Raw genomic sequence first — 25,977 nt, forward strand, 5'->3', positions numbered from 1 at the left:
TGGCTCAATGGGTTAAAACCCCTGCCTTTGGCTCAGGTCATGATCCCAGGGTCCTGGGATAGGGCCCCACGCGGGCTCTCTGCTCATTGGGGAGCCTGCTTCCTCCCCTCCCTCTGCCTGCTGCTCTGCCTACTTGTGATCTCTCTCTGTGTCAAATAAATAAATAAAATCTTAAAAAAAAAAAGTGGTTTCTCTACTGATGGCATATTTATGTTCATGTCTGCTTCTTTGTGTAACGGGTACCTCAGGTTTTGTGTGTGCAGAACTGAGCTCCAAATACTCTCCTGATCCTCAGCCTATTCTTTACCAGTTTTTTCTGTCTCAGTAAATTGCAGATCCATTGTTTGGGCCCCAAATACTGGTATTATCCTTGATTATTTCTTTGTTTTTCTCTTCTGACAGGTGATTCTTTCTGCTCTACCTATAGAATATATCCAGAATCTGACCCCTTCTCACCACCTCCACTGCTCCCTTAGTCCAAATGTTTATTTTCTTCTGAATTTTTGCAGTAGCCTCTGATTTGATTTCTGTCCCCTTTTGCTCTCTTTCCCCTTCCTGACCCTGTACCACCCCCTTCTTTGGGGTGACTTCTTTGTTATATGACTTCTTTGTTATAGAAGAGAGCAGTGGAGAGTTTTGAAACCAGACAATTTGAATTTTAGGATTATAGTGTGATTTGGGGAAAGTCACTTTACTTCCCTGAATCTCAGTCTTATATTTTATTATTTTTTTAAAATTTTTAAAATTTGTATTTTTTTAAAAAATTTTAATTTATTTAAGATTTTATGTATTTACTTGACAGACAGAGATCACAAGCAGGCAGAGAGGCAGGCAGAAAGGGAGAGAGGAGGAAGCAGGCTCACCGCTGAGCAGAGACCCCGATGTGGGGCTCAATCCTGAGATCATGACCTGAGCTGAAAGCAGAGTCTTTAACCCACTGAGCCATCCAGGCGCCCCTCAGTCTTACCTTTTAAATGGGCATAATATTTGTTTCATAGAATTGTTATTAGTAATGAATGAGATAATGTTGTAAAGATCTTTCTGGCATTATACCCAGTAGAGAATAGATAATGGATAAATAAATTTCTTTTCTCTCTCTTTTTTTTTTTTTTTTTTTTTGGTTATTAAAGTGCCTACTTATGTAGCCAGGGAGCATCTTATCTGTGTACCCATTCATAAGTGACCTTTGGCTAATAAATAAGTCTAGCTTATGTTCCTAGTCCTTTCTTTTGCACTTTAAAAAAATTCCATTCGTATCTTCCAATTCATGTCTGCCTTGTTGGCCTTAAGTGTATATAGTTCTTACAAATTCATGCTTGATTAGTAAAAAGCACCAGACTTTATACTTGAATAGTAAAACTTTAATCTCTTTGTATTGTATTCTATTCAGTTTTAATACCCCTTCCATGCCTTCTATTAGGGTTTTATATTTAAGTTACCAAAGAAAGGTTGAAAGCAACAAACTCAAAATTTTTATTCATAAAACTAATCTGTTATTCTAGCACAGTATTTAGCTGAAAACACTAAAGATGAGCTTGGCTTACCAAATTCAAGGTTACTTAAATTGCTAATTTTTCAACTCTAATATTTTGATCCTGGGCTGAAAAGAAGAATCATTTAAAGTATCCCCTTCTTAAAGGAAAGAAAATATTTTTCTTGGAATTGTTCAGGCACTTTCTTATTAGACTTTCTCTAACTTAAGTACCTTCATAGAGATCAGTGCATACTAAATATCCCGATATGGTTGGTATTTTTTTACCAGGTGTATTTCAGTGCTTTAATACACTTCAGTTGAAAGCTGTCTACCCTGTGAGGTAAATTCTCCAGTGACATTTTCCCCTTTGAAATAATGGGGAATAGGAAATCTATTCATGTTTCTCAGTATTAAAAGTATATTGTTTTATATTACTTGCTGGATTTAACTCAGTATTCAGTTAAAAAAAAAATAAATGTTCTCTGCTGATTATCTTAAATCCTGGAAACTTAAGGTCTGGTTTTGAAAGCTAGCACTTTAGTTGGACAGTCAGGTCTTTTCTTTTTTTATCTGTATCTGTTACAACAGAGGGTTTTCCTCTGGGAAGTTCACAGCATATCTGAAGTAAGTCTTTAACTCAAGTTTGATGAGTAAATTCTTACTTCATAGACGCAGCCCAGTCCTACCTTCTACACCCTGGGGTGAGGTAATGAGTCTTATGCAAATAACTTGACTTGCTGGATGACTGAAGGTCTTCTGTTTTGTCCATAAATGTAGATGTAAGTGTCCTGCGTGGGAGGTCTTATCTGTACTGAAGGAATTGTGTGTTAAGCAAAGCAAAAACATTTGAAGTACTGTATGTCATTGTAGTCTTGCTATTTTGGATAATGGATTCATTGGTTCCATAAGCATACCACAAACACTTTTAAAGAGGTTGAAATTTTTTTTCCTACATCATCTTGGGAAAGTGGTGAGTTTATTCTTCTTAAAAAATCTTTAACTGTTTACTTTTACCTGAGAGTTAATCTCAACTCTTAGGCTCAGTCTTCACTGGAGTAAGACATGGATAGTTACAGGGTTTCAGTCTTAAAAGAGTGAATTGCTCAAATTGACTGCAATGTATTTCTGATTTAATTTTGAAAATTTAGGCAGTTAAAATATTTTAGATTATGATGGTATCAAAATTGTGATTTGTTTTTTGTCTTGGAATTCACTGCCTGGCTAACTCAAAACTGTCTTAAGCCATTTCTTGCTTGTATTTTTCCTGTGGATTGTTTTATTGATACCCTGACATTCCACAAATCATGCAAAAATACTGTTTGAAGCCTAGGTTTTGTTTTGTTTGTTTCGTTTTGTTTTGCCTCTTACTGTTTAGGAAGACAGTCCTGATAAGGGGACATATCAATGTTTTATTCATATTACTTCTCACATACTTTAAGAGCATGTTTTGATGTTAAAACAGATTATATATGTAATTTTATCTTCATAAAAAAATTAGAAAAATGAAAATTTAAGACCTGCCTGGATATTAATGTTGCTCATTGTAATTGATTTCCAAGGAAGATACTTGCATACAAAGTTAGTTACTAGGAAGAAAAATTGACTAATACTATATTTACACATCCTGATTTAAGGTGCCATAGATTCCTGATATAGTTTTGTATTTTGATAAAATGAATGTTGGGTCTTCTGTGTGGTTCAGTCAGTTAAGCATCTGCCTTAAGCTCGGGTCATGATCCCAGGGTTCTGGAATGGATCCCACATCAGGCTCCTTGCTCAGCGGGAAGCCTGCTTCTCCCTCTCCCTCTGCCTCCCACTCCCCCTGCTTGTGCTTTCTCTCCCTGTCAATAATAAAATAAATAAATAAATAAAATATTTAAAGAAAAAAAAAGAATGTTTATTCCACAATAATTTAGGACTGCATAGTACTTCATCTTTTTCTTTTGTTTAATTATTTGTCCTGTAAAATTCCCACAATCTGAATTTTGTTGTGTTCTCAGGAACAATTCAACATTTTCTTCTGTCTTTTGCTTTTCCTGAAAACTGATAGATTCAGGGGTTTGACCGAAAACTGTAGCTGTTGTGCTCCTATCATCAAGGGGCATATAATATCTGGTTTTTACTCCTTTTTAATGTTATTAATCACTGATGCTCAGTGCCTCTGGAGCTATTAGTTCATTATGAAATGGTGATATTATGATTTTTTCTTTTGGTTCCCATTTATTATCTGGAATGATTTTATAGAAGATCTCACTTATGTACTCTTTGGGTACCAGTACAATTTATATAGGAAATACAGGATAAATTGCTTGGTTCTTTCCTTTTTCCCAGATTTCAAGATAATGAACTGGATTCCTGTCTTCCTCAGAACGTGACCAGTTAGTTTAGTGTTGCTTTTAAAACATCATTGTGATCTCAAGACCAGAGAGAGCAGATTCCCCACTGAGCTTGATCCCAGGACCCTGAGATCATGACCTGAGCTGAAATCAAGAGTCATTGGATGGGTTCAGCCAACTGAGCCACCCAGGGACCCCAACTCTTTCTTTTTCTTTTAAGTTCTTTTGTTATGTTTATTTGTTTATTTTCTTATAGTTCAGTCTTTAGGATTTTTGTTTTATTTCTAGTTCTTTTTTGGTTTCTGTCTCTTCATTTCTGAGTTTTTCTGTTACTGATTTACATTGTTCTTTCATGTATTATATAATTTTCTTATTATAACTTATGAGACATATAAATGTAATTTTTATTAGTAAAACATAGAGCCCAAGGAATTGTTTGACATACTTCAAACAGGCAGCTGTGATTAATTTAGATGTTGCTTTAAATCTTTAAACCAAGGTTTCAATACTGGAATCTGTGAGTGAATTTCGAGTTTGATAACATTATTCATTTCATGCAAAGTAGAGTGTATGTGTATGGGAATAGGGAAAGAACACCTTGACTTTCTTTACATTTCCAGAGGGGAGTGTAAACTGTCCTCACAAAAATATGGGTAAGAACATTTGGTTTATATAGGAAAAAGTCTTCTCAAATATTTTAATAATTGAGATTGTAAGAAATGAGAACAAATGTTAGATATTATAGGTTTTTTTTTTTAAAGATTTATTTATTTGAGAGAGAGAGAGTGAGAGAGAGAGAGTATGTGTGGGGTTGGAGGGTTGGAGGGAGAAGGAGAGAGAGGATCTAGGCAGACTCCCTGCTGAGTGCAGAACCCAGTGCTGAATTTGATCTCACAACTCTGCAACCCTGAGATCATGACCTGACCTGAAATCAGGAGTTGGACACAAAACCAACTGAGCCACCCAAGTGCCCCCAGATGTTGTAGTTTTAAGATACAAATGGTACCGTAGAAGATACTACATCATTTCCATTATCTATTTGCTTATGCCCTTTCTACTTGTATATAGATGGAGGGAGCGAAGAACCACCGGATCGAAGACAGTCAAGTGTAGACTCTCGGCAAAGCCGCTCTGGCCAAGGTAAGCTTTCATTAAATTTATTATTAAATTAAAAAGAAAAGATGTCAGTTCCTTTCTAGTACTTTATCTTAGGTTTGGGGTTTTCCCTGGGTCTAGTTTAGGTATTCTGGTTTCTCCTTTAGGGCTTTAAATGTTGCAGTCTAAAAGTTCTGTGATATCATTTATTCAAGGTAAAATGAAACATGTTCTCATATAATTTTTTAAATGGTAAAACCATAATAAGATTTTAAGTAGTTTAGGAACATTGTGATATATATCTGGATATCACTTTTGGAATATAACCAAAAGTAAATTTTAACAGTAGCATTTGTATCAGCACGCTGGCTTTTTAAGGTTTCGTCAGCACAATATTTCTTGTTTTAGCTCTCTCAGAAGAAATGGTTTTTGTTTATAATTGCTATTTTAAATTAGGACCTTACTAATTATTTTCCTTTTCTGTTTAAAATTTATTATATGCCGTAGACTGGTTTTTGAAGTGACAACTTCCAAACTAGGTAAAAACATCCTGTATCGGTGAAATCTTCATATAGGCCTTTCCTAATTAACTTGTTTAAAATTGTATGACTAGTGCCCCCACATTCTTTTTCTTCATAGTACTTATCACCTCTGTATTTATTTTATTTTCTCTGTCCAAAACTAGAATAAATGTTTCATGATTGTAGAGATTTTTGTCTTTTTTTTTCATTATTGTATTTCCAGTACCAGGAATAAGTACCAGGCATGTAGTAGTTACTAAATAAATGTTGCTGAATGAATGAAATGACCACTAAGAGAATGGAGTTGAGAACCCAAATTGATGAATATATTATAAAACTTAAGGCAGTCATGTATGATTCTTAGAGAATCTTTACTTACAAAGAAAATAAAGCTCTGATTTACAAATGTATGGTGTTTTTATCCTGTAAAAGTTCCTGGTTCTTTTGTTCCATAATCTTCTTACCTTTTTTCTCCAAGTTTGCTCTACCCAAGTTTTAAAGTTGTGTTTTTATTTACTTTATTTTTATCTTTTAAAGATTTTATTTATTTATATGAGAGAGAGAAAGAAAGCACAAGCGGTGGGGGAAGGGTTAGAGGGAGAGGGAGAAGCAGGTCCCTGCTGAGCAAGGGGCCCAACCTGGGGCTCTATCCCAGGACCCTGAGATCACCACCTGAGCCAAACAAAGGCAGGCACTTAACTAACTGAGCCACCCAGGTTCCCCGAGTTGTGCTGTTTTTAAAAAATTCTTTGTTGCAGAATAAAAAGAGGAATAATATACGCAGGTTGATTTGGAAATTTTAACTTGTACTAGTACTTATTCATTTTTAAATAATATGCGTGGTATTTTATCAGGAATTTGTCTCCCTTTTTCCCCTTAAACATATTTTTATATGAAATAAGAAGTTAAAATGAATTATAGTATATAAGCATATCAAATCAACACATTGTACACCTTAAATTTTCATAATGTTATATATGTCAGTGATATCTCAATAAACCTGGGTTGGGGGAAAAGAAAGAAGATGAGTACATGTATGAAAGACCCTAAAAATAAAATTAGTAGAAATTAATAGAAAAAAATTATACTAATTTTATTAAATATCATAATTTGTATTAAATGTCACAGATGCAGATACGGGAATTATTCATTTATCTTAGACCCTTAGGCTGTGTCAGTTAAAATATTTTTCAAATCAATGAGTGTAGTTGAGTTTTAATAACAAAAGCAGAGGGGCACCTGGGTGACTCAGTCAGTTAAGTGCCTGCCTTTGGCTCAGGTCATAAACCTGAGGTCTTGGGATTGAGCCCTGCATCCTGCTTCCTGCTCAGCGTTGGGGGAGGGGGAGAGTCTCCCCCTCTCGCTGCCCTTCCCCCATTTGTTCCCTCTCCCTCCCTCTCCCTCTCTCTCTCTCTCTCTCAAATAAAATCTTCAAGAAAACAGCAGAAACAAAAGCTGAACCTAATAACAGCAAAATCCGTGATCTCTGTGACCTTGAGCACACTACCTGATCTCAATCAGAAATTACCAGGAATTGTGTCATCATCAGAGTTAACTAATAGTTAAATGTTTCAGAGTTACTGTTTTAGAGTTACAGAGTTACATCATCAGAGTTAACTAATAGTTAAATGTTAAATAGTTAAATGTTTCTTACCTTCTTGGAAATTTTGTTTGTAGTATCTCTTTATTTAGACAGCAGACATAAAAATACATGTATAATGAGCTGAATGTATTTCAGCAGTAAAGAGATGGAATAAACACATTTCTACATTTGCTCCTTGCAGAAACCTGCTAAACGATCAGTAAAGGGGGACTGGAGAAAAGCCAACATCAACACAATTTTAGAAACTGGAGAGTATATGAATAATTAAAAACTGAACCCTAAGCTCAATAGCGGAGAAAATCAGGAAAACAACCTCCAGAAGGCTCAAAACACTCGAGAATGGTGGCATGTCGAGATGGAGGTGAAAGGAAGATTAGCTGAAAGTCAGTTGAGGAAGCATTTGATCCCTGAGACCTCTTCCTCAAAATTAGCTAACCAGTTAGCTGGACAGGTGCCCAAGCCCCTACTCTTAACCTTGGCAAAACTCAGAAATGTATTCTTTGGAACAAAATAGAGATTCTCTGGGAGACATCTACCAGGCACAGTTGAGGACAGTTCTCTACTGAAAATAGGACAATTGCTTTCCAGCTGTCTTTATTCTACTGGCACTAGGATACTGGCAGTTGGGCTTTCGTATTTCAGGCAGGAGGTTGGCATAGTCTTTTCTGAAGACTCTGACTAAAGAGAAAGCCATAAAATGTAGCCATCAGAGATTACTTAAAAAACAAAACAAAACAAACAAAAAAAACAGCCCAGCCAGTTCACTCTATATATCAAAGCTCTCAGTTAGCCTTTTAGTCCTGTTATCTTAAATATTAGCAACTAGCCAAGGGTTACTTTAGATATTTGAGGAAACCTAATGTATGAAAGATAGAGATTAAAATAAATAAAATAAAGCAACTTAGAGAAATTTTGCAGAGAGAAGTAATAGAACCATTATTAATATTCTTACAGAAATAAACTAATAGTCTTTTAAGACATGTAGGTTTTTTGGTTTGTTGTTGTTTTGCCTGCCTTATGCCCTTTCTTAGGACTCTTTAGGATATGATCCATCAAAATGAGAAAGTCGGACAAATAAACGAAAGAGATGGGTTATAGGAAATAGGAAATTCAACCAAGGAAAAAGGTAGAGAAGTCTTTAGAATGACAGTGAGAGAACAGGGAGAGAGGACAACCAAACCAAATTGGAGTATGTTAGAAGTCTCCAGAAGAGTTATCTTGCGAAAATGAGATTGGTAGAAACCTGCGGCATTAATTCTCTTCAGAAAATTTTTAAACAATTAGCAAAAGGTTTAGGGTTGATTGGTGATAAATACATAAAATAGTAAATTAGAAAAAGAAGTCCTAAATTGAAGGGAAAACAAATAATGTGTGGGAAAGAAGATATTCTTCAGAGTAAGTCCTTAGTCCTTGGGGCAAGGTCTGGGGTAGCTGATGTCTATGCCCGTCTAATCACTTTACTCCAGTGTGGTACAAATATTTCCATTATTTGATTTGGACCAGTGAGCAAATATGGTGTATGTGGCTTTTATTTGTACAGTTGATTTGATTTGCTAAAACAATTTTTATTATTTTTGCCTCTATGTTCAAGTGGGATATTGACCTTTAGTTTTCTTTCCTTACGATGCCTTTATCTGATTTTGGTAACCGAGTAATGCTGGCCTCCTAGAATAAGTAGAAAGTTGAGAAGTATTTCCTCCACTTCAATTTTCCTAGAATATTTTGTATAGAACTAGTATTATTTCATCCTTAAATGTTTGACAGACTTTTTCAGAGAAACCATCTGGGCCTGGAATTTTCTTTATGGAAAGTTTTAAGATACAAATTAAATTTCTTGAATAAAGTATGACTATTTGAATTATCTTTTCTTGAGTAACCTTTTAAAATCTGTGGATCTTCAGTGATGTCACCTCTTTCATTCCTGATATTGGTAATTTGGGTATTCTTTCTCTTTGAACTGATCATTCTGGGAAGAGATTTATCAGTTTTATTGATCTCAGAGAATCAGTTTCAGTTTTCATTTATTTTCTCTGCTGCTTTCCTCTTCTGTATTTCATTGATTTCTGCTTTACTCTGTATTCCTTTTTTCTTGCTGCTTTGGGTTTAATTTTTTTTTTTCCTTCTCTAGTTTTTTAAAGTGGAAGCTAAGGTGGTTGTTTGGAACTTTCTCTTTAGTATAGGAATTTTAGTGCTATAAAATTTCCCACAATGGGGATGTCTGGGTGGCTCAAGTCAGTAAAGCTGCTGCCTTCGGCTCAGGTCCTGATCTGGGATCGAGTCCCGCATCAGCCTCCTTGCTCAACTGGGAGCCTGCTTCTCTCTCTGCCTCTGTCTGCCATTCTGCCTGCTTGTACTCTCTCTCCCTCTCTCTTTGACAAATAAATAAATAAAATCTTTAAAATACTGCTTTATGTTCTACCTTTGCTGCATTTCACAGAATTTGATGAGTATGATTTCATTTAGTTTGAAATACTGTCTGATTTCCCTTGTGATTTCTTCTTTAACTTGTGTTATTTAGAAGTGTGTTGATGTAGTTTCCAAATATTTGTGGATTTTTCCATATCTTTCTTATATTGGTTTCCAATTTAATTTCATTATCATCAAAGAACCCTTTCTTTGAGCTGAATCACTTTTCACTGAAACTTGTTTTAAGCTCCAGGAAATGATCTTATGTTCAGTATGCACTTAAAAAGAATGCATATTTTACTCTTCTGCAATGGAAGGTCCCATAAATATTAATCTGATCAAGTTGATTGATAGTGTTGTTCATGTCTTCTCTACCTGTGATGATTTTCTGTCTGCTCATCCTTTCAGGTAGTAGGAGAGGAATATTGAAATCTCAGTTTTTAAGTATGGATTGATTTATTTCTTTCAGTTATATCATACTCCTTAGACTTGTGTTCTTCTGGTCAAAAGGATTCCGCTCCCTCAGAGACTTAAGTCTCTCCTCAGTGAAAGCTGCCAATAGTGAAATAAGTTTGTCTGGGGGGTGGAGCTGGAAGAAAAAGGTAAAAAGAAAAAAAAAAAAGCCGGGGGATTTTCCCTTAGTTCCCTGAGTTGCTGCCCTCACCCCCTCATTGATACTGCCTAATCAGGTAGAGAAGACTTGTTCTTGCATCTTTCTTTTCATCCATGCTCTGCTATTCCAGGATTTGGATTTCCTTTGAGTTCAGAGTTTGGGGGCATTAAAAACAGTAGAAAATGTGCAACTAAATTGGTTGTCTTTCAATTTCTCCTTTCCTTCCACAATGTGCCTGCTACTGTTTATTTTTCAGAGTCTTCAGATTGCTGTTCTACTTTCCAGGGTTTTCATTTACATTCACCAGTTTTAGTTACATTCAGTTAAGGTGGAGTGTGCTTATTCCATCTTAACCCAGGACTAGAGCTCTTCGGTTTTATTTTATTTTGTGTTTGCCTCTCTGAAGGGGTGATGTTCAAATTACTTCCAAGTTAATATGCCATAAATATCAACTTACCAAAACAGATGGCAGTCTTTTGGGAACAAATACTAGTTTTAAACAGCTGATAGGCATCTGTAGTTGCATAATGCTTGGTGACCTGCCCTGCCTGATCGTGAATTCAGTTTCCATTTAGTGTCTCTTCTCCCATGATAACAGCAGACGGTAAGGTAAAGGGTCTGGTGAGATGTCTTATCTAGGGGCGTGATAGCTCTTTCCCATGTGCTGACTGACTAGCTTGGCCTCTGATCTGTTTCTCAGGTATAGTGGATTCTGACTCAGACATTACCACACTCCCTGCTCTAGCTTGGGGCAGAGACCTGTGATGTCTTCTGCTTATAAAATGTAGGAGATGGGAGATGCCTGACTCCTTGCAGTGAGTCCAGTCCTGCTCCTCTCATTCAGACTGCTGCCCCTGGGCACTTCTGCTCCTTGAATCTACTGCTTCTGTGCTTAAAACAGACCTGGAAACACTCATCTTTCACAGTTACCCTCCTACACATGCTCTGGGCTATAATTTCCTCACTCCAAATGCATCTAGTTTCTGTCTTCCATGGATTTCTTAACATTTATCTTCTATTATTGGCTTTTTGTTTTATTTTATTATGCTTTAAGAATTTTTCTTTTTAAAATACTCCTTTGTCATTCCACCCTACCTCTGTTGCCATTTTAGTCTCAGCTACCCTCATTTCTTTCCTAATAGTCTGTAATAGTTTGTTGTCTTTGTGATAGCTAGAGTGTTCTTAATACAGATCAAATCATATATTTCCCCAGACTTGAAGTAAAACTCCTCAGTAGCCTTCTATCACGTTCAGAATAAACTCCAGCCTTTATCACTCCCTGTAGAATCCTATCCGAATTGCCCTTTTCCTAGTACTCTAAATCTGTGCCCTCCCACTCCCTCCGTTTTCTACTTTGTTTCCTTTCTGCTGGACTTTTTGTTTAAACATGTTAAGAGTGTTTTCTTTTTAAGGCCTTTATACTTGTTCTTTCTTGAATAAAGGGCTGTAGATTTCTGCTTAAGTCAAAGAGGCCTTCTGTGACCATCATACCAAATACCCTAGACCCTAACCTTCATAGTGTTTATCACTACCTGAAAATAATTATTTATTCATTTACTTGTTTTGTTGTTGTCTCAATTACTAGAAAGTAAGTTTCATTTGAGCATACTTCATCTTCTTCACTACACTTGCCCTAGAACACTTGCATATATGAATTTGTCAGTATTTGTTGAATGAAAGATTGAAGAAGTAGCACTTAGGGTGCTTGGTAAGATATATGGATGTTCCCAGGCTACATAATGGATCCAGTATTCACTTCTGTTACTTAACATGACTAAACAAGTAAAGTAGCGAAGAAATTGTGTTGAGGGACACTGAGTGGCTCATTCAGTAAATTGCCTGCCTTTGGCTCAGGTCAGTCCTGGGATTGAGCCCGGAGCTGGACTCCCTCCTCAGCAGGGGAGTTTGCTTTTCCCTCTGCCACTGCTCCTGTGCTCTCTTGCTCACTCTCTCTCAAATCAATAAATACATTAATAAATCTTAAAAAATTTTTGTTGTTGTTGAGTGTAGGAGGTTTATCAGACTATCAGCTAACATTAATTTGTGAAATGAGGCTCTTGGAGTATGATTGTGCCTGTTAAACTTCTGAGGTTGGGTGGATATTTTCTGCTTTCCAGTATAACATATTGCATGTAATTGGGATATATTAATTATTTATTATTTAATTATTAATTATTATTTATTATTTTTATATATACAATATGTATATATTATATATATTATTTAGTCTTATCTGTTGAATCTCTTTTTTTTCCATGTAATTTAGGAGTTCATTATCTAATAGGATCTTTGCATCTAGCACAGTGCTACTGTCTTGCAGTTAGGTCATTAATTTGACCATCAGTTCTAGGAATTCTAGTTCTGTATTTCATGTGTTACTTATCAGTATTGGTTTTGGTGTACTAGCTCCATTTTCTGCAGCAGATGAGTTTTTCATAAGAGGTCATATATAAACAGAACTTACTTCGTTCTGGACATTAAATAAATGCATGAACCAATGTGATGTGAGTGAAACCCAATTTTTATTTACTTTTACAAGAATAGCATTAAGCTGATATTAGGCTCTGATACACAAAATGTGTATTGATGTAGTAATGCTTATGACCAGCTCATGCTGGAAGACTGGGAAACTGTACAGGGCTTAACTTTGCATGATTCTCATTATCTCATTATCAGTTTTATTTGATTAGTACATGTTGATGCATTTATAGTAATAATACAGTAAATGGTCAAATCTGATGTGTTCTGATTATTTTTCTTTCCTTGCTAATATGTAAAATATATAGAAGAAATGAGATGTTCATGCTCTTAAAACATACACAGATTATTTTTCAAGCTGGTAAGTTAAAGATTTCTTTATTAAGCCAACTGTTTAATTATATAAATTGATAAGGAAAATTATTTCAGCACTTAATGTGTCGTTTTTGTATCATTGTAAGTGTCACTATAGTGGATCACTAATGAACAAAATTTTTTATTGTTTTAGTGGTTTATCATTGTGATAAAAAAATCACTTAGTTTTCAACATAGGTTGTAAATTAATTATACATATGTGCCCAGGCTCTGGGCAAGGTGCTTTTACTTAATCCTCATTTAATTCTCAGAATAATGCTCTGAAGTAGGTATTATTTTCAGTAGGAAAATATTTCAAGCTTTATACTAATCTACACCAGAAGTTTCAAATCAGCTTTGTTGGTAGCATGTACTTAGAACCCTTCTGTTCTGATATTTAAAATTAAATTTGTTGGTGGTTGGATAAGACCTAGAATGAAAGATCTGACCTTAAATGATAAATCCCTCTAAAGTGCCTTTATTGCTAGTCCTGCAATTCTGAAATTTAACTTCATGTTGATTATTCTTTGTATAACATTCATTTTTCATAGACTTAAACTTGAAATTGGCCTTTTAGCAAACAATTTCTTATTATCTTGGGCCTCTAGGGATGTGTCAGAATGTATTTACATATATTAGTCATGCTTTTTTAATATGAGTTATAATAATTTTACTAATTAAAAGATTACTTTTTACCAACAATTTAGATATTTAAAAAGAACATGTTAAGGCTTCTTTTCCTTCTACTACCCTAAAGTAACTAATATTAACTACATTCAGTCTGTATCCTTTCATGTTTTTTCCCTGAGTTCTTATTGGCAAATGTAGAGGTGTGTCTGTATGGATGGGTGTGTGTATTAGTTTGAAGATTTTTAAAAATAAAATGCAATTTTAGTTCATTATCCCCCAGTTAGCATGACCATCGCTCAGGAGCATGCTTAAGTTCTAATTGTAAAAAATCGGTATAATGGTTCACAGCATAAGCAACCCATAATTTATTTCACCATTTCCTCATATATGAGTGTTCAGACTTTCAGAGTGATTCATAATCATTTTGTCTAATAACACCTTAAACTCTTGGAATTTGCAACCCCAAGCACATTTTGTGTCAGAACATACTAAGTATCCTACTTACATTATGAAAATTGGCCTAGTTAACACTAGAAACATTGTAGAAGCCTCTCCTTGCTTATCCATGTTCATGAAAGAAAAGGAATAAAAGCATGACAACTAAAAAAGTTGGAAAAGGTATTTTTCCAAACATCTTTTTTGGCAAGAGATAAAAATCATAAAACCTCTTTGGAAAACTTCATAATCTTTAATTAAGGGCCATACAAAGTCGAATAACAAAAGGTGAACAAGAGACCTGTTAGTAAAGCCTGGGATAAAGTTATTATTGAGCAAATATATTCTTTGTTTTGTTTTATTTGAGATACAGTTTGGATTTATTAGTAAGTCTTATTCCTAGTGAGAGTTTAAAGAGCTGGTTCCCACAAGGGGGCAGACTAAGAATACCTGAAAACCTTCATTCTATTAAAGAATATTTATTTTAAATTCATAGTTGATTTGTTAAGAAAGAGGAAATTACCTGGAGCTAGAAATGAGTAGGAAGATAACTGGCTGATCATCCCGTGAATGGTACCATATATTGGGGGCATACACCTACCTCATCCCCAGTGTAAGCATGGACTGTTGGCATGTTGGATACTCAGCTGTGGCTATGGTCAGGTTAGCCTGGGTGAGTGGAAGTCCATATTGCTGAGCCCATGTATAAATTCCATCCCTGCTAGCATGGCCACTTTGTTAATGGGCCCTTTGTGCAAGGTTAGTGTGACTGAGTAGGAAGACTGACTGTCTCCCCCAAATAGGTCATCTAATCTGCTGTGTTAAGCACCTTCTCTGCTGTTTGCTTTTTGTAAGCATTCACATGGGACATAAATTGCTCCATATTCTGTGCTCTTTCAAAGGGTCTATTCATATACCTCATCTCCAGATTTCCTTGTCACTAGTTTTGCAGTTATTCCTTTCAAATCTCTGAATATCCATTAAACACTCTCTATGAGTCAGTTCCTCTGTCATCTCTTCTCCAAGGCAAAGTAAACAACTAGGTACCATGTTCCAATTTCTGCCCCTGGAAGGGTTTCCCTTCACTAATGTCCTTTAAGACTACCACAAAGTGGGGTTGTAGTGTTGTCATCTCTGGTGTGCTATTATCTTGCAGAACTATCAGTTAACAGGCCTGATTTTTTTTTTTTTCTTCAGTGAGATGGTTATAGAGAATTTACCAGATTAAGTGAAAAGAAGCTATAGCAAGAGTAGGAACCTTGGGCATCTGGGCCACTTGCTTATGCAAATTATTTGTGCCTTCAGGACCGCTCAAGCCTAATCTCATGTATACTTCTTCCTTTTGCTGGTGAAGTGCTGTAGTATACACCCAAGCATATTGATTTCTTGTTTCAACAATACTTAGTTCATGATGGGCTGCTGAGGTCACATGCATTCATTCTGAGGTCCTATGGTAAGGCAAAAGCTAATTTTCAAGAAAGGATAGTCATTGTTTACACAGATAGGATGGCATAGGGTTTTTTTTTTTTTTTCTTTTACAAAGTACTGGAGGTCTTCCCTGAGGTTGACCTAAAGTTCTGCAATAACAATGCAAGAGCTCTGTCTACCACAGAAACTTCAAACATCAGAACTGGTTGGTTATACAACCCGAGGGACAAAGTAGCCCATATTTATTGCAAAGCCTTCTATTGTTCTGGTCCTCTCTCACATCCAGCAGTGTTGGTTAATGGTTCGCAGTTGCATAACCCAGTGAGGTACAGGGTGCTTAAAAAAAATCAAGGTGGTCTACTAGGCATTGTACTTCTTTCTCAGTAGTAAGGGAGAGTAGATGCAGCAACTTCTTCACCTTGGAAGGGGTATTTTGAATTGCTTAAGACCATAGGGCTCACAGAAATTTCACAGTGTGGAAGATCTCTTGACTTTTGGTAAGATTTATTTCCCACTCTCTGGCAAGCATGTTTTACCACAGTATCTAGTAGTTGCTGCTTCTTATTCCCCAAGTTTAATCATCATGAAATTATCAGTATAGTAGTACAGCAATAGTATCCTATGAAATTGAGGGACAGTTAAGATTATTACCTAGAGCAGGAGAATTAATGGAAGGTAGGACAGTGAAAATATATAGCTGACCCTGAATGCATACTGCATCTGATGATCTCATTCTCAGGTCAATAACTGCAAACCAGGTGTTAGGGATATGCTGATTTGTTTTAGCAAGAACCCATATCTAAAATAGTAGCAGCAGTGGGAGTCACAACCTGAATAAGTTACAGAAATACACTGTCTTTAAGATTTGTCTATCCTCGAGCACCTGGGTGGCTCAGTGGGTTAAGCCGCTGCCTTCGGCTCAGGTCATGATCTCAGGGTCCTGGGATCGAGGCCCGCATCCGGCTCTCTGCTCAGCAGGGAGCCTGTTTCCCTCTCTCTCTCTCTGCCTGCCTCTCCATCTACTTGTGATTTCTGTCAAATAAATAAATAAAATCTTAAAAAAAAAAAAAAGATTTGTCTATCCTCTGCACTGGGCAAATAGATGAGTTGAATGGCAATGTGATAAGAGTCATCACCCTAGGATCTTTCCAGCGTTTAGTGATTGGATCCACTTTTACCTTATACCTTAGAGACTAATTGAACTTAGTTCTGGATGTAGGTCTTGAACTTCACTGGGCAGTACAGTAGTCATTGGCCACATGTGGCTGTTAAACACTTGAAATGTGGCTGGTCTGAAGCAAGATGTGTTGTATATGTAAAATACACACTGGATTTGAGACTTCCTATTTTTCTGTTTCAAATATTTCAAGAATATTTGCCTTTACTTACTGAAGCATTTTTTTTTTTATAGTTGCTTTAAGGTCTTTGATTTTAATTCTAACATCTTTGTAATCTCAGGAATGCTGTTTATGGATTTTTTTCCCCTTATGTTGAGATTTTCTTATTCCTTCATATGTCATAATTTTGGATTATGTTCTGAACATTTTAAATATTATCTATGAGACTGTGGTTTTTATTTAAATCCTATGGAGAATGTTGTTTTTTGTGTGGTTAGTGGCCAGTCAAGCAGAATTTGTTCAGGACACAGTTCCTGTGGGGGCTGTGTTTCCAGTGTCAGTTCTGTTTTCTAAGCATTTGGAGTACTACTGAGATGGGTCCCATGTGTGTGACCAGTGTCCATTCTTGGATCAGAGTAGTGGTACATCTTGTTGTTCTGTTCTCAAAGCCCATGTGTGCTATTTAGGGTCAGATCCATGCACACAGAGAGAGCTCTTAGATAAACCCAGAAGTTCATATACAGCTTTATGGGATTGTTTTCTTGATATCCCTTCTTACACCAGTCTTATGAACAATTTCCAGCTCCCTCCTTTCCCAGCACTCTTGCTAAAAAAACAGACTCTGGTTTTCCCATTCTGGTGTTCAATGACTGTAATGGTTTGTATCTAGATCGAGATAAAAGGACATAGAGAGGGAGGATTTACCACAAACTAGTGGGCTCACAATTCTTGGAGTTAGAGAAAAGGGTTTCTTTTCGCAGAGTGTTAGGTGCCTGCTCAGTCACCTGTACCATCTCTGTGTAGCTGCTGACAAAGATTTGTCTGGACATTGATATAGAAGATAAGGAGGAAAAGAGGGCTTTCCCTAGTCTCTCAGACCAGTTTGGGCCCACTAGGGAGAAATTTTATTGGAGCTCTTTCTTACCTGGTATACAGTTCTGAGTTTTAAGTGTCCTGGTCAGGTAGTACCTGAGGAAGAAACATGGTAAGTTCATCACCACTTCAGTGGAACTGCATACTCTGTGCTCCTTTCCCAGTCCTACCACTGCTATTTTCTTTTTCAGTCCTCAGATAGCTACTCTGTGCATTCTTTTGTTTTGTTTCGTTTGTACATTTAAAATTTCTAAAAATAAATTGTATATTTTAGAGTAGTTTTAGGTTTATAGCAAAACTGAGTGGAAGGTACAAAGAGTTCCCCGATGGCTCTTGGACGCATATGTGTAGAGCCTCCCCCATTATCTGTATCCCTCACCAAACTGTTACGTTGTTTATAATAGATGACCCTACCTGAACATATCATTATCACCCAAAGTCCATAGTTTACAGTAGAGTTCACTCTTGTTGAACTTTTTATGGGTTTTGACAAATGTATACTGACATGTGTCTACCATTATAATATCATAGTTTCACTGCCCTAAAAATCTTCTATGCTCTGGCAATTCATCCCTCCCTCCCCCAATCCCTGGGAACCACTAATCTTTTTACTGTTTCCATAGTTTTGCCTTTTCCAGAATGTCATTCTATTGGAATCATGTAGTATGTCCCCTTTCCCATTTAGCTGCTTTCACTTAGTGTTGTGCATGTTAGGTTCTGCAATCTCATGGCTTGATAGCTCTTTTTTTTTTTTTTTTTTAACTGCTGAATAATACTCTGTTTCCTGGATCTGCCATAGTTTATTTACCATTCATCTCCTGAAGGACATCTTGGTTGTTTCCAAGTTTTGACAATTATGAATAAAGCTGCAATAAACATGCATGTGCAGGTTTTAGTGTGAATATATTTTCAACTCATTTGGGTATATACCAAGGAGCACAATTGCTGAATTGTAAGATCATGTTTAGTTTTGTAAGAAACTGCCACACTGTCTTCCAAAGTGGCTATACCATTTTGCATTCCCACCAGCAATGAATGAGAGTTCCTATTGCTTTGTATCCATGTCAGCATTTGGTGTTGTCAGTGTTTGGGATTTTGACTGTTTTAGTAAGTATGTAGTGGTTACCTTATTGTTGTTTTAATTTGTAATTCTCTGGTAACATATAATGTTTTCATGTGCTTATTTGCCATCTAAATGTCTTCTTTAGTGAGGTATCTGTTCAGCTCTTTTATCCTTTTTTACCTGTGCTTTTCGTCTTATTGAGTTTGTATATTTTGGATAATGGCCTTTTATTATATGTCTTTTGCAGAGCTGAAGTTTTAAATGTTGAAAATTTAAATTAATGAAGTCTAACTTATTATGTCTTTCTTTCATGGATTATGCTTTTGAGATTGTATGTGAAAAAGTCACTGTAGGGGCACCTGGGTTAAGCCTCTGCCTTTGGCTCAGGTCGTGATCTCAGGGCCCTGGGATCAAGCCCTGCATTGAGCTCCCTGCTAAGTAGAGAGCCTGCTTCCCCCTTTCTCTCTGCCTGCCTCTGCCTACTTGTGATCTTTCTCTGTCAAATAAATAAATAAAATCTTAAGAAAAAAAGGCACTGCCATACCCAAGGTCATCTAGTTTTTCTCCTGTGTTACCTTCTAGGAGTTTTATAGTTTTACATGCTACATTTAGGTGTATAATCTAATTTTTTGTGAAGGGTGTAACTTCGGTGTCTAGATTCATTTTTTTTGAATGTAGAGGTCTAGTTTTCTCAGCATTCTTTGTTGAAAAGACTGTCTTTTCTCCAGTGTATTGCCTTTGCTCCTTTGTCAAAGAGCAGTTGACGTAGTTTTGAGGGTCTATTTATGGGCTCTCCATTTTCTTTTCTTTTCTTTCTTTCTTTTTTTTTAAAGATTTTATTTATTTATTTATTTATTTATTTGTCAGAGAGAGAGAACCCACACAAGCAGGCAGAAGGGCAGGCCCACAAGCAGTCAGAGTGGAAGGCAGAGGCCGAGAGAAGCAGGCTCCCTGCTAAGCAAGGAGCCCGAATCGGGACTAGATCCCAGGACGCTGGGATCATGACCTGAGCGGAAGGCAGCGACTTAACTACTGAACCACCCAGGCATCCCTGGACTCTCCATTTTCTTATATCAATCTATTTGTCTGTTCTTTCACCACTATGACACTGCCTTAGTTACTGTGGCTTTGCAGTAAGTTTTGAAGTTCAGTAATGTCTGTTCCCTGACTTTTTATCCTTCTTCAAATATTGAGTTTACTTTTGGGGTCTTTTGCCTCTGCATATAAACTTTAGGATCAGTTTGTCAATATTAACAAAATAATTTCCTGGGAGATCTGACATTTTGACAATATTAATTCTTTCTTTCCATGAACATGAAATATCTTTCCATGTATTTAGATCTTTTAAAATTCCTTTATCAGAGTTTTGTAGTTTTCCTCATATAGTTCTTAAACATATTTTGTTAGAATCATGTCTAAGTATTACATTTTAAAAACTCACAGTTTGGTAATTCTGACATCCCTGCCATATCTGTTTCTGGTTTGACACATATTCTTTCTCTTCAAATTGTATTTTTTGCCTTTTAGTATGGCGTTTAAGTTTCTGCTGAAAGGTAGACATGGCATTCTTGGTAAAATGAGTTGTGCTAAGTAGTAATGTAATGGTAAAGTGTGGGACAGGGGAAGTGCTCTGTAGTCCTATAAGGAAGCTGGAAGTGAGCTCTCTGCTTTCTTTCAAGGGTTTAAGTTGCATTCAGTGGGAGAGTAAATGTGGAATATGTTTATTCCATCTTTCCTAGAACAGGAACCTAATCATGTTTTTCCAAAGATATAACTTTACTGATACTTATAAAACACTCATATGACTTGTTTCTTTGTATTAATTCTCTTATGTAGAACAAAGGAAGATTTGGGGTTGAAGGCTCTCCCACATGGTGTATATTCATAGATCTCTTTCCAGTGTGAGTTCTCATGTAAAGGCAAGAGGGATCATTGAAACCTTTCCCACATTCTATATATATGTATAAAGCTTCTCTTCAGTTTGTGTGCTCACATTTTTCCCGTGGGATGAGTGACTTCTAAAAACTTTTTCACAATCATTGCATTCATAGACTTTCTTCCCAGGATGTACTTGCATATGTTTGGTAAGTTTAAGGTTTCCATAGAAGGCTTTTCTGAATTCATCACAGTCATGGTGTTTCTCCTCTGTGTGTATTCACATAGGCCTGTGAGCTTACTTTCCTACTGAAGGCTTTTTCTCAGTCATTTGTGGTTGTAGAATTTTCTCCCCATTGTGGATGCCCTGGTAAGAAGTAAAATGAATGATCCTGCTGAAGGCTTTCTTTTAGTCTTTTTGTTCATAGTTTCTGCCCAGTGTGTATTCTCTTGTGTACCACAAGACCAGACATTAATAAAGTTTGTCTCCAGTGTGAAATCTCTTGTATATTTTGGGGATGACTATAGACCAGATGCTTGTCTGCTCTGAAATTATTTGAAGAACCCTTCGTTTTAATTCTCCTTTTTCTTTGAAGAAAATAATGGTTACTTAAGGCTTTCTTAGAATTCTTATATTCGTGATTTGTTTCTCTTAATGATTCCTCTTGCAAAATAAGATTAGTGCTTCTTCTGAAGGCTTTTCCACATAGATTATATTGATAGAGTTTATCTCATTAAGATTCCCTTCTATTTGCATCTGATTTATGCAGACACTGTAGTGAAAAGCTGAAAGCATTCCCTCTCTGATATCTGCTCTCACTACTTTTCTTCATCTGTGTCTGGAGATCTTAGCCAGTGCAGTAAAGCCTCTGTATGGAGAGATGTTCTTTCTGTACTAAGATCAGGATGGTGAGAAGAAACACTGAAAAGAGACCTTAGGACAGAGCATCCAGGCAGATGGAAGGGTCAGAGCTGGGCCCCCACAGAAGCCGGGGAGCCTGAGTCAGCTATGCCACCCCTCTCTACCCAAGGGCAACTCCAGTTACCCAGCTCTCAATCAGGCCAAAGGACAGGAGCAATAAACAAGCCAAACATTTCTACTATTATAATGCTTTCATTCTAGAGGAGTGAGACATAAAAGAACCAGGTAATTTCAGGTCATGATAAGTGCTATCAAGAAAACAAAATAGGGGGACACCTGGGTGGCTCAGTCAGTTAAGCCACTGCCTTCGGCTCAGGTCTTGATCGCAGGGTGCTGGGACCGAGTCCTGCATTGGGCTCCTTTTTTGGTCTCTCTCTAGCAAATAAATAAATAAAATCTTTAAAAAAAAAAAAAAAGAGAGAGGTGGGGAAAAGAGTGAATGTTAACTTTAGGTTAATCCTGGTAGCATTAGGCATTAGGTTAACACTGGTCAGCATTTTGTTTTTTAATTTTAGCCATTTCACTAGATATACAGTGACATCTCCTAATTTGTATTTCCCAAATGATTAGTGATTGTTTTTTCACGTGTTTATCAGACATCCATATCTCTTATTTAATGAAATGTCAGTTCAGATCTTCTGCCAACTTTTAAAATTGGAGTAGTTTCTCGTTACTGAGTTAAGAGTTTTACTTATATTCTAAATACCAGTCCTTTAACATGTATGTGTTTTGCATATGTATTCTTTCAGTTGATACTGGTTTTATTTTCATTTTGTAACAGTGTCTTTTTGAAGAGTAGATTTTTAAAATATATAAATATTTATGAATCCCAAAACTTACCAATTTTTCTTGAATAGCTCATCTTTTTTGGGTTCATTGTAATAAATCTTTGCCTGACACAAGTTCATCTGGATTTTCTCCTGTGTATTCTTCTAGAAGTTTTATAGTTTTAAATTTTACAGTAAGGTCTATGATCCATTTCAGCATGATTCTTGTATGTGATAAAGATTTAGGTAAAGGTTTGTTTTTTCTGTATGGATATCCAGTTGTTCCAAAGCTATTTGTTGAAAAGATTATCCTTTGAACATTAGGTTGTCCATACACTTGTGTCAAAAATTAGTGGACTAGGGTGCCTGAATGGCTCAGTCAATCACCCAACTCTTGATTTGGGCTCAGGTTGTGATCTCAGAGTTGTGAGATTGAGGCCTGTGTTGGGCTCTATGCCCAGTGCGGAGCTGGGATTCACTCTCTCTCCCTCTACTCTTCTCTCCTTCCTCTTTCTTTCTAAAAATAAAAAAAAAAGAAAAGGAAAAGGAAAAAAATTAGTTGACTATATTTGTATGAGTCTTTTTCTGAACTCTGTAGTCTGTTCCATTGATTTCATGTCCATTCTTTTGCCAGTACCACATACTGTCTGGATTACTATGACTTTATAGTTAGTCTTGAAATTAGGTCCTGTGAGACTTCAAAGTTTGCTTTTCCTTGCTCAAAATTGTTTTGTCTGTGTTTTTGAAATTTTTATGTATAAAGTTTAAAACCAGAGGTGCATGGCTGGCTCAGTTAGTAGAGTATGAGACTCTTGATCTTGGGGTTGTTTCAAAAAAATGAAATCAGCTTGTTGATTTTTACCGAAATACTGCCTGCTGGATTTTCACTGGAATTGCTTCAAATCTATAGATCACTTTGAGAATAGGCATCATAAAGATAGCCATCTTCAGATCCATGAACAAATTCTATCTCTCCATTTAGATTTTTGATATTTTTCATCAGTGTTTTATAGTTCTTAGCATACAAATATTGTACTATTGTATTTATTTTGTCAGGTTTATTCCTGATTAATTTGATTGTTTCTAATGATGCTATTTTGATGGTGTGCTTTTTTTTTTTTTAAGATTTTATTTATTAATTTGACAGAGAGAAATCACAAGTAGACGGAGAGGCAGCCAGAGAGAGAGAGAGAGGGAAGCAGGCTCTCTGCTAAGCAGAGAGCCTGATGCGGGACTTGATCCCAGGACTCTGAGATCATGACCTGAGCCGAAGACAGCGGCTTAACCCACTGAGCCACCCAGGTGCCCCTTGATAGTGTGCTTTTAAAAGTTTTCATTTTCCAAGTGTTATTGCTAGTATGTACAAAGACACTTGACTTCTGCACTTTGAATTTACCTAACCCACTTATTTTATTCTAGTAGCTTTTTTTTTTTAAGATTTTATTTATTTATTTGACAGACAGAGATCACAAGTAGGCATAGAGGCAGGCAAAGAGAGAGAGAGGGGGAAGCAAGCTCCTTGCTGAGCAGAGAGCCCAATACAGGGCTCGATCCCAGGACCCTGGGATCATGACCTGAACTGAAGGCAGAGGCTTAACACACTGAGCCACCCAGGTGCCCCTCTAGTAGCTTCTTTGTAGATTCTTGAGAGTTTTCTATAGAAGCAGTCATGGTGTCTGATTACATGATCCTGTCTGAGTTATTATATTTCTCAATGCCTGTTGCCTGCCTCATACATGGATCTGTTACAAGAATATCGCCAAACTACAAAGTGATATAAGCCATGAGTTAAAAGGATGTTTGGAGTAATTTAGGCGAGCACTCTTTGTTTTTGAAATATGTAAAAGTCCTTTGACTTTAGGGGCTATTTTTTTTTTACCAGGCTTTTAAAAAATAAAATTTTATTAAATTATAATATATAAACAGAAAAATTCACGAATCGTATGTGTAGTTAGTGAAGTATCATGCGGGAGGTTTTGATTTGTAAGTTTTATTTGTGGTTAGTCATGTAATATGAAAAATTAGAAGGCTGTTCTATAGAATAAGTATTGCCTTTGACTAAAGGATTTATTAACTTGAGCTTTAATATCTAATAATCTTCTATATTAGACTTAGTGATGACTGAAATTTTCATTGAATTATAATTACTCCTGATGCTTCTTTAGTGTCCATCTACTTGATGTCCTTGTGCTTTCTTAGTTCAGCTTTGAATATTTAATCACCAGGTGTCCAACATAACAATTTTTTAAGCAGGTTATTTTATTCTGCCATATTTTTATCACATTATTACAGTAACTTTTATTTGGTTGATTGAAACAGGAAAAGTGGTAGAAAAAAAAAGATGGAAGATGAAGATGAGTAATTTGGAATACCAGTAAATATCATCCTACATGCTTGGTAAATTGAATTCCCAATTTCATTTCCCTCTGTTATAAAATAAACGATCCCTTCATCCCTTTGCAGTCTCTTTCTCCCCTTTTACTGCCCTGTTTCTTTCTGTAGCAGAGCTTCTGTAAATGTCAAAAGAGTCCATAGTTTAGGCTTTGTGGGCTCTGTGGTCTCCCTTGCAACTACTTAATTATGTCATTATGGCACATAGACAATATGCACATAAATATGTGTTGTGATCCAGTAAAACTTACTTACAAAAATACGTGGAGGCCAGATTTTACCAGCAACCATTGTATGCTGGGCCCTGCTCTAGAGCTAGCACTTTGCACCCCTGGAAAAATGTTACTTATTCTCTTTCACCAGAATATGGGTACTCAATAAATATGCTGAACATATGAGGAATGAATGAGGAGCATTGCTTAAACATTGGGAAAAAAAAATCATCTGTTCTTTTTGCCATGCAACTTTGCTGTAGTTCCCACTGAAATGGGCCAAGTGAAATGTCAGTGAACAGAGGTCTTAAATATGCTCCACTGGTTTGACTTGGCCTCCTACACGCTTGTGATCTACCTTGAGAGGAGCAGTCCCACATATTCACCACCTCTTCAGTGATTAGGCCCAGTATTGCAGACCCACTGGAATAGTTCTGAACCTGATAGCTCAGCCTTCTTCAGCTGACCCACAGTGAGACTCACAGTCTCATGAGTCTGTAGACTCATGAGAAAAGTAAATGTTATAGACTACTGAGATTTTGAGGTTGCTAGTTACTCAAGAAAAACTGGCTAATGTAGCTGAATTCTGTTAATGTTTACCAGTACTTTACTTGAAACATAGTTTTTTTTCCTCTTTAGCTACAATGAGTTCAAGCACAATTTATAGGACAAAGAATATGGAGGAAAATATTTTTAAGTAGAAAAGTGAACTAGGACATCCAGACTGGACTAATTGCAGTATTATTCCTTAAGGAGTATTATTAGATCCTAAAATTATCAACCAAGTTCTCATATTGGAACATTTCACATGAAGAGGGATGCTTCACTAAATCAAATGCATTCTTCTAGATACATTGCTTTTAAAAAACATAATGCTGATTTTTCTCAACAAAAGGATTCCTCAGTTAGGGAATTATATTAGTAGCATGACTCTCTGTGTGTAAACATAAAATATTGTAATTCAATATAATTGTCTCAAGTCTATTCATGAATGCCCAAAGATTAGAAATCTATTATGAGAGAAAGAGAGACTTGAAAAATATGTCTAGGAGATACTATATCCATCTGATCATTGTTCCAGAGAGAGAAAAAGAATAGTTGGAAGAGAAGAATTAGTCAACATAATCAAAGAAAGGACCCAGAGACTAACGAGCAGAAAAAAGT

General features: G+C 36.3%; 1 protein-coding gene across 6 annotated transcripts in view; it reads left to right on the plus strand.

Annotated features, from left to right (window-relative positions):
• TANC2 (tetratricopeptide repeat, ankyrin repeat and coiled-coil containing 2) overlaps positions 1 to 25,977 on the plus strand; it is a 364,817-nt gene that overhangs the window by 95,047 nt on the left and 243,793 nt on the right. For all 6 annotated transcript variants that reach the window (XM_004749221.3, XM_004749222.3, XM_004749224.3 and 3 more), the window contains exon 3: positions 4,879 to 4,950. In XM_004749221.3, coding sequence (XP_004749278.1) covers positions 4,879 to 4,950 — 72 coding nt within the window. The remainder of the gene's footprint in view (positions 1 to 4,878; positions 4,951 to 25,977) is intronic.

The sequence above is a fragment of the Mustela putorius genome, unplaced genomic scaffold, assembly GCF_011764305.1.
Source record: "Mustela putorius furo isolate JIRA1106 unplaced genomic scaffold, ASM1176430v1.1 tig00000487_pilon_pilon_pilon, whole genome shotgun sequence".
Lineage (NCBI taxonomy): Eukaryota > Metazoa > Chordata > Mammalia > Carnivora > Mustelidae > Mustela > Mustela putorius.